General features: G+C 41.6%; 1 protein-coding gene across 1 annotated transcript in view; it reads left to right on the forward strand.

Moving 5' to 3' along the window:
- The first annotated feature begins 476 nt into the window (after positions 1 to 476).
- Positions 477 to 14,022, forward strand: part of LOC119742440 (pyruvate carboxylase, mitochondrial-like) — a 29,919-nt gene continuing 16,373 nt past the window's right edge. Inside the window, 10 exon segments of the mRNA XM_038218361.1 lie at positions 477 to 707; positions 2,914 to 3,006; positions 3,664 to 3,974; positions 5,422 to 5,606; positions 6,658 to 6,823; positions 8,363 to 8,508; positions 9,125 to 9,242; positions 10,736 to 11,006; positions 12,125 to 12,287; positions 12,818 to 13,000. Of these exon segments, the coding sequence (XP_038074289.1) occupies positions 3,698 to 3,974; positions 5,422 to 5,606; positions 6,658 to 6,823; positions 8,363 to 8,508; positions 9,125 to 9,242; positions 10,736 to 11,006; positions 12,125 to 12,287; positions 12,818 to 13,000 (1,509 nt within the window). The 5' untranslated portion in view covers positions 477 to 707; positions 2,914 to 3,006; positions 3,664 to 3,697.

Below are 14,022 nucleotides of genomic sequence, written 5' to 3' on the forward strand. Positions count from 1 at the left end.
CATGTTTGCTTGAAATTTGTGCTTAGTGCTTCGTTTTTTTGGTGATTAGAGCAAAGTGTCATTTTAAAAATGTACACATAAATAGATCTATAACAGCCTACATGTGTACATACATTGTAGACTGGGTAGGTACCGGTATGTACATCTACATTGTATACATGTATGTCTGCATGCATTCCTTACACATGTGAATGCTTTTTCAATGCATCACGACTACATGTACACAGTTAATCGTATGTAGTGTACATCTATTCCTTCATCCATGGTACCGGTACATGTACATGTATGCGTGTACACATGTGATTCTTTGGCAGTGTTGGATTTTTTATGCGCCCTTTATGCATCCTGAATAAACCCTGTTTACTAAAGAACCACACAGACACAGCTGCCTGCAATTTCATTGGCCAATTCTGGGGGTGTGGTGGGAGGTGTGGGCGATGCTATGTAAACAGAATGGTAATTTCATTCTAGATTGTACTGGTATGCCTGTACACTGTATGCAGGGACAGTGAACATGCAGTTGTGCACGTAGGCATTCATTCATAGTGCACATGTATGCAACAGGGACACAGGTACCGGTAACAATGTGTACACCAAGTGCTACAGTTTGTGCTTCCCAATTTTAACCATGGCAGGGTTTGCGTGAAGAGATCTTAAACATTTGGTCCATGGTAATCCTGTACATTTGTGGTTTCTGCATCTGAATCGTGAGTACATATTCAGTACTTATATGTAATGTACTTTGTGTTTCGTGTATAGGGCTGTCTTTAGTGAATCACTATTATTTTCTATTATTTTCTATTTTCTGCTGGAAAACCTGAAGTCCCAATTTTCTCCTTGGCCTGATGACACTGTTACCCAGCAACTTTAATTAATAAATCTGTAGAACAGTCTGCATGTAGACAAATCTGAATTTCTGGTACCATTTGTACAAAAACAAGCTTTGTGGATTTGTGGCCGTGATCACTAGTTCACTTTAGCACTGTTGACGAGAGATGACCTCTCACAGCAAGATCGCTTTACTGTGACGATCAAATGGCGTTAATCAGATTTGATGACCTCTTCTATAGACTAACCTTCAATGGCTATTGGCTACGTACATGTATAGAAAAGTATTTGAAAACAAAGCAAAACAAAAAGCAAACACAAATTGAATGTAGGTTTGTTGTTACCCAAAAAACAGAACTCCCAAATCTTCCAAATTTCAATTTTGCAGGAATCAAATAACACATTCTTTGGACTTCAGCTTCCAAGTTTCATACAAAGCACAAGTGGTTTGACCCTGCAAACTCCAAAAAAATGTATTTCCAGTGGATCATTTTGTTGCTTTTGGAGGAGTCAAACTACTGTCAAAGCCTTCACAAAGTTGTGGCATGATTCATCATATTTTTTGTGTCTGTTGCTGTTTCCTTTTTATGAGTAATAATTCCTTTTGTCAACTGACTGCGACAAGGCTTTCTGATGAAAACAAATATTTTGGCACTGATAAGTGATAATGGATTGAAAAGATTTGGATGAAGGTTATTGTCCTTCCAAACTGTTTTTGTCTGTGGCAAAACTGTACACTCTGAAAGAACTGTAACAGTTAAGCTGAAGTTAATTTCGTTTCAGTTGAATAAGTACGGGTGTTATTTTTTTTTCTGTCTGAAGGGAAATGACCTTTGAGTTCTTTTCCTTTTTGTGATGTTTTGCAAATATTGTAAGTGCTGAGAAGGTTATTACATGCAAGCATGGAGTCCATGAACATGATGAAGAATGGAGCTGGGGGGGGGGGGAGGTACGGACTAGGCCATTGTACCCAGCACCATACTGTATGCATGTACAGAGTTCATGGGGTATAGGAAATTATTTGTATACATGTATGTGTCGACAACAGCGGAATCTCGAAAAATCAAACCTCAGGCATGTCAGGAGAATTGGCTCAAATTTTGAGTTACATGTAAGCAGAGTTGTGAGTTATCCAATAGATTTTCTAATCAACAACAATTGAGGGGAATAAGTTTTTACTTTGAGTTAGAAGGGTTTTTGAGTTAACAGGTTTTGACTTGTCGAGATTGTATTTTACATGTACCGGTACCGGTATTTTTGATGACCCTGTACAGTGTACCTGCACATGTACAAATGTACATGTATACGTACCGGTACATGTATTTGTATGATACTGTCTGATAAGTGGAGGCCTGCAATACATTTACTTGATGACTCCCACTGTGCATGCAGTGATTGCAATCAACATGTGTTCTCACAACCAGCAAATTTCTGTTACACTAACATACATGTACACTCAGTTGCCAGTACATGTACATGTACCTGTACATTGTATCTGTATGAAGCAAGGTCAACTTCAATACATGTTTTTGATGTGCACACACAATTACACATGTACCGGTATTACCATGCCTATGTGTATGAGTTTAATATTTATTGGATTTTATTGAGACTTCCGTTTAGGTCATCTTTTCAGTGTTTTGTGTACATGTAGTTTACTGTTATGTACCGGTAATTGATTCAGATTTTTCTATCAAAACTTTGACTAGGAATCTACGTGAATTTCTCTGAAGTTGGTCCATTTTCAACTGAACACGTATGCCACATGTAGGGATGGTCTCATTTTCCTACCAATGTGAAAGTAGTGAGAACTTTGATTGCATCATCTATAGAGCACTCCACAAAAAATACTGTTCTGTGACCAGGTGGTAAAACAATAAATAGCAGTAGTTTTAACTTAGTTATGAGCTCTGAATTCAGACTGTGACAATTAAACTAGGCTATACGTTGCTGGATCATACATGTATATTAACAGACATGACAGATAAACATCTGTTGCAAAGAAGCGTCTTGTTTTTTTTTTCTCCACATTTCGCAGTTTTTTTTTTTCACTGACTAGGTCTTCTCTCTTTCTTTTCTTTGTAGTTACTGTCTGTCTGTGTGTTGCAGTTGAAATTTTGGAAGACAGTGCAGGTTATGCAATGTACCACTACACAACTGGAACTGGAAGGATATAAGGTAGTTTCTCTAACGGTTCCTTTTTTACTGAGCTAGAGTGTTATGTGATAACCCTTGTTATTATTAATAATTATTTCTGGTACTGAAACCAAGGATTCCTCAAAAGCACTCTAGGCACTGTAGCTCAAAAACCTGAAGAAACCTGTAGAGAGATGAGAACAAGAAGAAATTACAGTTTTAGAGGTGGGAGGAAAACCCCAGAGGAATACCCTCGGGAAAACCCACGTAATTAGGTGGGGACTGAAAACCCAATCCACAGGTGGACTGGGGCAGGAATCGCACCCGGGTCACAGCAGTGGAAGGCAAGGAAAGCACCGCGACACCAACCATTTGACTTACTGACAACCTGGCTTACAAATAAATAACATCACAGATATAATTGAGAATTTAAAAAGAGGCTTTTGTAATACATGTAAGTTTGCTGTAGGTGCATTCCTCTCATATTTAGATGCTATCGCCATATTCATTTGAAATGCTAGTGCGGCGTACTGTATCACCATAAGTGCGGTGTACCCAAACCATTGTGTCCAGACTGTGTCTTTCACTGGCTGTTGAGAGTAGTCCATGCAAAGTCGACATTCTACAGTCCATAATTTAGCGTCACCATCAAACTAGTGCATTTTAAGTTGTCTATAATTTTCTTCGTGTTTGCTACAGAATCGCAAAGAGTAAATAAGACCACCCTACCAACATGCTGAAGGCCCAGGCATCGCGTGCCTTGCAGCTGAGACACCTCCACGGCCGATCAACCACTCAGCCATTCAGCCAAGCTGTACTCAACTCAAGAAGCTCATCACTCAGTCACTATGTCACAGTCAGGACCGCTGCGAGTCATCGTGGCAGCAGCAGCAGCGATACCGGTGACTCATCAGCAAGCGCAGGCGGGAGAAGCTCCTTCTCAACAGTCTCTCCCGGGAAACACAAAGTGGAAAGGGTACCAATCAATAAAGTCATGGTGGCCAATAGGGGTAAGAACCTGGGTTACCATTTCCTTGTTGTAATAAACGAGTTTGGTATTTGCTGCCTAAGTGTGACATTACCATCGCAATGTTACAGAACATTAGAACCTGAAATGGTGAAGTTCTGTTTCATCAGATTGTCATCACACTCGTTAAAACCACAGTTGTACTTATTTTCGCTTCCCAGAGGAGATTCAAGCCAATTATAAAACTTGTGTTCACAGCTGCCATTGCAAAACAGTGTGTTAATGTGGGCCACTGCGGTGTGTGTGATCCACCGTGGTTGCACCAAGTTGACCTCTGAGTGATATCCCAACTTTGGCAGCATATTGAAACTGTGTTTCTAACTTTGACAAGTTTCTTAATAGGATGATACAGTGTACATATATTTACTGAGGTATCCATCAAATAAGAAAAAAAAATCTTCCAAATTAAGTACAAACTTCTGAACTTCGTATTCTGTAATTCATGCTCCAAGTGGTGTAATTTCCATTATCATTTGAGTCGCACGAAAGACTGCAGACTTAGTTACCAGTGCCCAGGTGGACGTGTGTACCTATCTGCTGAGTTGATTCTTGACAGAATACTGTCACATCTTGATGTGCCCATGTGCAGTTGTACATGTAGTAAGGACTGGCTTAAGGCCAGTTCATACTTCACGCGATTGCGAATTCCAAGCGAATTTGACGTCATGAATCATTCGCTGCAAAATTTGCCGGAGTTGAAATGTGTTCAGTTGTTGCGAATTCGCAGCGCGAAAACTTGACGTGACATCACAAATTCGCATTCTCACTCCGCTTTTGCCCAGACTATGAACCGGCCTTAACATGCATTAATATCACTTTTGCGAAGTTGGTTACAAAATAGAGTACCTTTCTTCTTGAAACATGAAATATTAAATTGTTGCATGATTAGGTGCTCAGAATGATGAAAAAATCTCAGCAATGTCCATTTTTTTGTGACAGTCATTCTAGAAATTGAGTGAGTTTTAATAAATGACAAAAGACTTACTCTCATGAAAATTTTGATTCAGGATGTTTAGGGCAATAGTTATTTGGTTGTTTTGGGGTTAACACTCGTGTATTTATACATTTATTTCACTAATGAAAACATTGCTAGTCAGAAAAACTTGTTTATAGGGGGAAAAAATGCTTTTAGTGAAAAACATGTTCCATGAACTCACATTACAAAATGTGTATAACGTCGCGTCAGTGCAACAAGGTCGTAACTCCATTCTGCAAGAAAGTCGTATATCGCGGGAACATGCTCCGTGCAACAAGGTCGTATCTCGACGTTATTGACTTTGCGTGTACATCCGGGTTATATTAAGCGAGATACGACCTTTTGACAATCTGAAACTCGCATTTTGCATTCCTGCCATTTTAGGAGATACGACTTTGTTGCATTGACGTGACGATAATTACCATACCCCTAAAATATGCATTGACCATTTCAGGTGAAATTGCCATCCGTGTTTTCCGTGCCTGCACTGAGCTGGGCATAAAGACGGTCGCCATCTACTCGCAGCAGGACAAACGTAACATGCATCGTGGGAAGGCAGACGAGGCATACTTGGTTGGGGCGGGGCTGCCTCCAGTACAGGCATACCTGGACATACCGGATATCATTCGTGTGGCGAGGGTAAGATGGGTTGATACGACTTCTAGATGGAAGCCAAAATGTTACATTTTTATGTAACATTGTACTGGTCAATTTTGTATTGGCAAGCTATGTTCTCCATGCAAGAACAGTACTTGGTTTGCTGTGGTCCAGTGGCTACGTTGTGCGATTATGTGCCGTGGTACATGGGTTCAAACCCTGATGGGGAATATAGTGCTTGTGTTCTTGAGCAAGTCACTTTACCACAATTGTCTCTTTCCAACCAGGAGCATTAATGGGTACCTCCGAAGGTAGAGACCAGAACGCGCTGATCTTGAGCTGCTGTGAAAAAAACAAACTGGTCTCATGGCCTGATAATTTTGAAGCGTTTTGAGACCTTTGGTATAAAGTGCTATATAAGCACCGCGTTTACTATATTTTATTTTATTTATGACTGCTTTCGAAAGCCCCATACCAGTGGAAAATGCTTGTATAGCTCTAAGTACGCGTGCCAATTGTATTCTGAATGTGTGCTGACCTGAAGCTTTTTCGCATGGCCGTCGGGCACCGCCGGAAATACATTAGAATATGTCTCCAAGTGGTCTCTCCCAACTCTCCCTTTGTAACCATGGAGGGGGTACCTATGCATAAACCCATAGTACTAAGATTTCATGGATTCTCTAAGTGACCTAAACCGTAACCGTCCAAACCTCCAAAATCCATCACTCTGTTTTTTTTTAATGGTTTCAGGGCTGCATACAGCCCAACCAAACTTTATGTTACACAGGCCTGGATGTGCCCATCCCTCCTAGCTATTACTTTTGGAGAAAGAACTGAGCACAACAGCATGCTACCAAAATTATGCATGCAGGCACCAAATACCAAAAAATACTGTGAGTGCTGTGCCCACTTGTATGCTGAAGTACTTCATACTACAGTTTACTACCAGTAGTATTTTGTAGCTTTAGGTGAGGTTAGGGTAAATACAAGTGAAGCTGATTGTCATTGCATTAGTAAAATACCTAGGTGCTCTCTTACTATGTACATGAGTTTGATACGTGTTTGAAGTAAAAGTTGTTGCCTGTTTTCACAGGAGAATGATGTGGAAGCAATCCATCCAGGCTACGGCTTTCTGTCTGAGAGGGCAGACTTTGCCCAGGCAGTCCTAGACGCTGGTATCCGGTTCATTGGTCCCACACCAGAAGTCGTGCACAAGATGGGGGACAAGGTTGAGGCTCGTGCGATTGCTATTGCTGCAGGTATGGCATTGCCTTAGGGATTTGGAGGGTTCATTGGACTCGGTGTATAAAGACTGATCCATTTAGCTCCACTCAGATCTTGGTATTTTGGCCAATCACAGCCATGATTAGTGTCCGACATGCATGGACAGGTGTACGACGTGTGCAGCTGGAATATGCAATGTGGCATTGGAGGGGTGTACATGTTTGTTGCCTACATAGCGCAGTGGGCGGGGCATATTGGATCAATCTATGATGCCCTCAGCAGTACAAGTCCAAACATAAATGTAAGTTATGTAAACAAGAGACTTACACACCATGCATGCTTAGGTGTATTCTTCTAACATGATGATGCTGCAGGTGCGTGCACGTTTAACTGACAATTGGTTATGTGCACATTATGAACCATTCAGAAATGCAAAACCAACATGCTCTTATGAGTAAGACCAGCTGCCATCTAAAGCTACTTGATGGAAGCCATCCATTCAGGAACTTCTCTTAAGATTTGGGAGTAGCAAGCATTTCCTGGTAACGACTTAAGTTGTAACGACTTAAGTCAATGACTCGACTTCAGTCTGACTCAATCACAAGCTTTGGCAACTCGACTCAACTTGAGTCCCAACAGGTACTTGACTTGACTCGACTCGAGTCACTGCCAGCAAATGATTCGACTCAACTCGAGTCCCTCATCAGAAGACTTATGTTGAAGGCGAATAACACTCAAGTCACAAAACTGTGTGAAAAATTTGCGGTGATCTTACAGTACAAAGTTATTTGTAAGTGTACTTCGTGTTGCCGTCAAATTTTGGCTGCTTATCATGTACAAAATATATTACGTATCACAAGATTTCCCACATCGTGGTTTTATGGTCTAACTATTTCAAAGCATTTTACAATTCTTAGTTTCATCATCAGCTTCGGTCGATTTCTTTAGCCCTTGATGGAAATCCGGCTAAATGTATGTCCTGCTTTCAACTTTTTTTGGTTATTTTTCTATATAATCAGAAACAGTTTCATATATTGCAATTTGGTTTTGAAGTTCCAGCATAAAGATTATTCCAGACCCGAAGCCAACTTCTTGTTAACTATTACGTAGATCTTTAGTAGAAAAGTCCAGCAGAAGCTGTCTATTGGTACCATGCAGCATATTTTTAAAATGTCTTTGGATCTTTATAATAAACTGGTGCCTTTTGTGCCTTCTTCAATTCTGTAATTGATTAGATGGTGTTCAAATACCAGTGACTCGAATTGACTCGAGCTAAAATTCGACTAGTCTCGATTCGACACGACCCAACCACACACTGTGACTCGACTCAACCTTCTTGACCTAATGACTCGACTTGACTCGAGTCACTTCCTTAGAATGACTCGACTCGACTTGAGTCACAAAATTCAGTGACTCGTTACAATTCTAGTAATTGCAAATAATCCTTCATGGCTTAAATTTGATAAAAAGAAAAAAATATACTTCTTTTTTGGTGGCTAATATGTTTGTGGGAGTGTTATTAATATTAACAAATCATTCACATTCCCCTACATTTGTCTCTGTTTTATTCCCAGGTGTTCCTGTAGTCCCAGGCACTGATGGACCAGTGAAAACCAAGGAAGATGTCAAGACATTCGTAGAGGAGTTTGGCCTTCCCATCATGCTCAAGGCTGCGTATGGAGGAGGTGGTAGGGGCATGCGGGTAGTCAGAAATATGGAGGTGAGTGAACATGTTGGTCAGATACAAGCTCTAACCATTGTGTAAATGCCATACTCCAAACAAACACTGTAGATACAAGTGGACAAATTGCACATACTTAAATCAAGAGATGTTCAAGAGAGTGAGGCGTTCTGGCAAAATGAGACAGAACTGGGCAGAGGTCGAAATGAGGGTTTGCGGGTATTAGGAAAAAGAACAAAATTGACCTTGCAATACTGTTTGTTGCATTTCAATCGGATATTCCGTTGACAAGTTATGGCTGTTTAAAGTTTGCATTTGTCGACATGTCAAAAAAGTAAAACTACCGAGAAAAAGGCCTTTGAAGTTTCAAGTTTTGTAGTCGTGAAAATAAAACACACCAACTGCTTTTCCTAAAAACACTTTTGTTTCATGATTTTGATCCTATTTCTTTAAAAAAAATCTGTAGTAGACGTATCAAAGATTACAATTTCCATAAATCTGAAAATCGAAAAAAAATCGCCCTGAATTTTTTTTCCATTTTTCTCCACTACGGCCTGTGCCTAGTTTCATCTCATTTTGCCAGAACACCTGACATATATTTATATCTGTGACTTTTTAGGGGTGTTTAAATAAAACTGGTTATTTTTTTTTTAAGGATGTGGAAGAGAATTTTGAACGTGCCTCATCTGAAGCCCTTGCAGCCTTTGGCGATGGGTCCATGTTCATCGAGCGATTCATCGAGCGACCCAGACATATTGAGGTGCAGATTCTTGGTGAGTGCGTACTGCTCCCCTTGGAATATCAAACAATTGAATATAATCTCTAGCTCAGCAAAAGTAAGTTATTGTGGTGGATTGTACAGTAAGGTGGGCCTGGGTGGGTCTGAACACAAAGCATAATCATGGCTCATATGGGCCTCTGTGCACAAGTACCCCCTCAAAGGTTTCAAAGGGAGAGTTGGGGGAGACCACTCCGAGGTACATTTGAGCGCATTGCTGACGGCGCCTGAAGCTCTTGCGAAGACGCCAAGGGTTCGTGACGTTCACAATAAAAGAAGTCATGTGGGCAATTCCACGGTTACTCACGTTACATTTTTTATGTACTTTTGAGTTTCCTTGGGCTGTAATTACCTTACTGAAAAGGTTTAATAACTGTTATCCCCATGGTAGATAGAGTAGACCTAGACCTACCTAAGCACCAAAGATATGTTATGTATGATAAACAAGACGAAAATGTAACGTGAGTAACCGATTTTGTGCGTCTTGTTTATCATACATGACACATTTTTCTGGATATCATCTTTGGTGCTTAGGTAGGTCTAGGTCTACTCTATCTACCATAGGGATAACAGTTATTAAACCTTTTCAGTAAGGTAATTACAGCCCAAGGAAACTCAAAAGTACATCAAAAATGTAACGTGAGTAACCGTGGAATTGCCTGTGTGCCCTTCATGCCATACATGTATATGTACATGCGCGAACTTGTATGGGCACACTGATGTGCCTCCCGCTAGGGCTTTCGAAAGTGGACGGAACAACTACTGTTCGTGGACGGAGCCCATAAAATTGACAGAGCCCACCAATCTGCAGCTGCCTGGGTCTGCAAGAATGTACGGTTTGCCGTGGACATGCTTTAGTGATTTCAAATGTAATCACTGCATTCACCACACAGCTGAGCAGACAAATTAATCAAAATAGTGAAAAAGTTTGAAACTTCAAAATATCTAAACTGGTATTTGGAACCTGAAGCTGTCATGGTAGTGCTGTAGCAACATTGACAACTCACTAGAGATTGAGAACTGTTTCAGCAGTAAAGTTTTGTTAATATTTGTGACCATAACCGAAGTTAGAATGCATGGCTGTCAGAAAGAGTGTTTATTTGGAACTCGTACCTTAAAGTTTTAAGATATTCCTGGAACTAAGCTGTGGGAGGTTGCTTATCAGGGCCCAAGTTGAAGGCTCTGCTTATCCTTGGCGAAAAATCTTAGCTTACTGAAGCAGAAAATTCTATGCTTAAAGTGTATTTCACAGGTTTACGAGGAATTTTAGCTAATGCACGTGTACATCCCGTAAGTAAGGGTTATGTGCTTACAGGGTTAACACACAAATTTTCTGCTTTCGAATGTAGGTGCGGAATTCTGTGGTTAGCAGAGCCATGAAATTGGGCCCAAATTGCAAGGCAAACACTTGAGACACTTTCCTTACATTAGTTGCAGCATGAACCAGCAATCACATCATTTTTTAAATAAACATGTCCTTCCCCTCAGGCGACAAATACGGCAATGTTATTCATCTGTACGAGCGGGACTGCTCAGTCCAGCGCCGCCACCAGAAACTAATCGAGATTGCACCGGCCCCTCTGTTGGATCCTGAGATGCGAGCTCGCATAACTGCCGATGCTGTCAAGCTGGCCAATCACGTGGGATACGAGAACGCCGGTACGGTGGAGTTTCTGTTGGACCAGGACGGACGACATTACTTCATAGAGGTCAATGCCAGGCTGCAGGTGGAGCACACTGTAACGGAGGAGGTGACAGGGTTAGTGTCGGCAGAAGGGAAGAATGCCAATTAACCTTAACCTTAACCGCCCTGAATCCTTCAAAATCCTCTTTGCCAAAGTGGAAGAATTTGGAGGATTGAGGTTACATGGCAAAAGTGCGTTACTGATTTCGTAGGATGCACTTTGTCAAGGTCTTGGGCCGGACCTTGTGTTGTTTTTGCTCAGCCATGCATAAATATAGGCCTAGATTATGCTTGAAATCCTCCGTACTGCTCCAGAATGTCACTGGCCAAGCCTCAACATATTGACAGTCACTGGTGCAGGATTTTGCAGGATTCAGGTCATATTCAAGAAATAATGGAGGAATTTGCAGGATTGAAGCTATGCTATTTTTCCATGAGGCCAATTGGAGGATCTTGCAGGATTGAGGCTACATCCTAGCAAAAAGGCCTAGGGAGTTAGGGTTAATTAAACAAGTTGTAATTGGAGGGTTTACCTGAACCCTAACCCTCCTGGGTATGTTGGCTAGAAACCCTGCTGAACACAGCAACAATCAACACTTGTCAAAATGACAAGCCTGCTCAGTGTACCAAGATCCATCAGGTCAAAAGTATAAAGGCCAAAATGACTCAGAGTCTATGGTCACCGACTGTAGCAGGATACAAGTGTGGCATTGTTCAATGGGACTAGCTCTCATTTTTTTCAGAATTGGCCATTTATGCACTGGTGTTGATGGCTCAACGCAGCAAAGTGTAACAGACTTTTACACCTGATGCACTGTGTTGCGTCTGTCAGGGTTAAGATTTTACACGGTTTTGCAGGGTTTTATGGGATACCTAGGGGTTGAACCCTGAGTTAACGCTCTTTAATGTTGCATTTTTTCCTAACTTGATCGCTTAGGTGAGCTGCTAAGAGTGATTTAAATCTTTTGTACTCTACTTGTATGTGTTTCATAACCACTGATGAGACCTCCGTGTGTGGGATACAGCATTTTGTTTTTATTTCATTTCTAATCATTTAGGGCCTACATGAACATATATGTTCTTGTGTCAAATCCTTACCACACACAAGATGTACTCCAGATATACATCTGCCAACTATCCCACAACTGTTCCGATGTGCACATGGTCACATATTTACTCCTTCTTTCCCCCAGGATTGATTTGGTGCAATCCCAGATCAAGATTGCTGAGGGCAGCTCCCTGCCTGACTTGGGCCTAGCTCAAGATGATGTGAAGATCCAGTGTAGTGCTATGCAGTGTAGAATAACCACGGAAGACCCTGCCAAGAACTTCCAGCCCGACATGGGAAGAATTGAGGTAAGACTTGTGGAATTCTAATTTTCTGAAGAATCCTCATACAGTGAAATTTCAACTATTTTTTTTTTTTTCATGAATTCCACTACATTGTATAAAAACCTGTTTGTATTTTGTACAGAACCCAAGCCAATTTGTTGGTGAGCTCGCTCTAGGCAGAAAGTGTGCTGGTTGAACCTGTGGCCTACTTTTAAGTAGTGTTGTGCATCGGGTCGGGTTGACTAGGCCAAACTGACCCTAAACAGTATAGATATAAACCGAATCTGAACCGAAATTGATCTGATCTCCCCAAATCCAATCCGACCCGACCCGACAAAAATGAAGCACAAACCGACCCAACCCGACCCGAGCCGACCCGACAAAAATGAAGCACAAACCGACCCGAACCTACCTGAAACCAAACTTTTCCTATTTTTTACTCTCTAGGAGAGGGGGAAGGGGGGGGGGGGGTCCAGAAAAAAAGAGTATGCTCGTGAAAATGATGACAAAAATGGATGGCCCCTTAGTGACACTGCTCATGTCAATCTGTGTAGGTGTTCCGTAGCGGTGAGGGCATGGGCATCAGGATCGACAGTGCCTCGGCATTCGCTGGTGCCTGGGTCTCGCCCCACTATGACTCCCTCCTTGTCAAGATCATCGCAAGCTCTCGGGATCATCAGAGTGCCGTGGCTAAGATGCTGCGATCCCTGGCCGAGTTCCGTATCAGGGGTGTCAAGGTGGGTGGATTCAGTCAGTGGTTTAGCCCAAGCAAAGGCATATCCATTTCTAGAGGGTAGGTAGTCTTGGCCCAAGAAATCAATTGCCATGGTTGCATTGTGGTAGCGTGCCCTTGCACATTTGGTTTTTTTTTGCTGTCTCACACTAAGGTCTTGGGAAATTTGCAACAATGGGGGCATGGCCATTTTATGTAAATTTGACCGTTGGTGTAAATATTAATATCTTCGAACAAAACGGAAGCTTCCAATTTGCATGTAATAAGCGATGTATGTAGCACATATGTTTACAACCGTCGCGCGATTGTGAGCGTGGGACTGACTAGAAACCATTTCCCGATCTCTGATTGGTTACCAAGGAAAGCCTAGGGGAAAAAATAAAGAAACAGTTAAACGGCTACAGATGTCTTAAGACGTTTGTGCTGGCAGGCGCGCTAGTCCAATCATGCTGTTAGATGTGCACGATCCACTATCGATCACTTGCATCATGGGCCAATTAAGACTAGGGGTTGGGGGTGTTCCATGTGGCTGGCTGGCCATTGTAAATATGAAAGGGGAGGGGTGTTGATGCAGTGGGGTGGTCTGTCTTAATACATGTATTTCAAGAAACCCTGGAGGGAAACGGGATAAGTAGCATCGATTTAAAAACAGTCGTCTTCACCTCTTGTGGTATGGTGGTCATCATACATAAAAAACATCCAGATTAGATGAGGAAATAGAAGTGTGGTAGAGCAGTTTTAAACATCAGGTTTGAAACCAGTCGGGGAACTGGTTGCTGATAATGGCCTGAGCCAAAACTCATTCCTAAATACGTTTTAGATAAATTAAAAAACTGGGAAAAAGCTGACCAAATTTTGACAATGTTTTCTTCAACCACCTTACTCCATATATCAGGCATGCAACGCATGTGGTGCAGAGCGTATCGTCGCGCGACTGGTTTTACACGTCACTGACTGGTGTTTTAAAGATGGTTTAATACCACCCATGGACTTTCAACCAAATTCGCTAAGGCACTCGTGAATGTG

This window comes from Patiria miniata, unplaced genomic scaffold, assembly GCF_015706575.1.
Source record: "Patiria miniata isolate m_02_andy unplaced genomic scaffold, ASM1570657v1 HiC_scaffold_6, whole genome shotgun sequence".
Taxonomy (NCBI): domain Eukaryota; kingdom Metazoa; phylum Echinodermata; class Asteroidea; order Valvatida; family Asterinidae; genus Patiria; species Patiria miniata.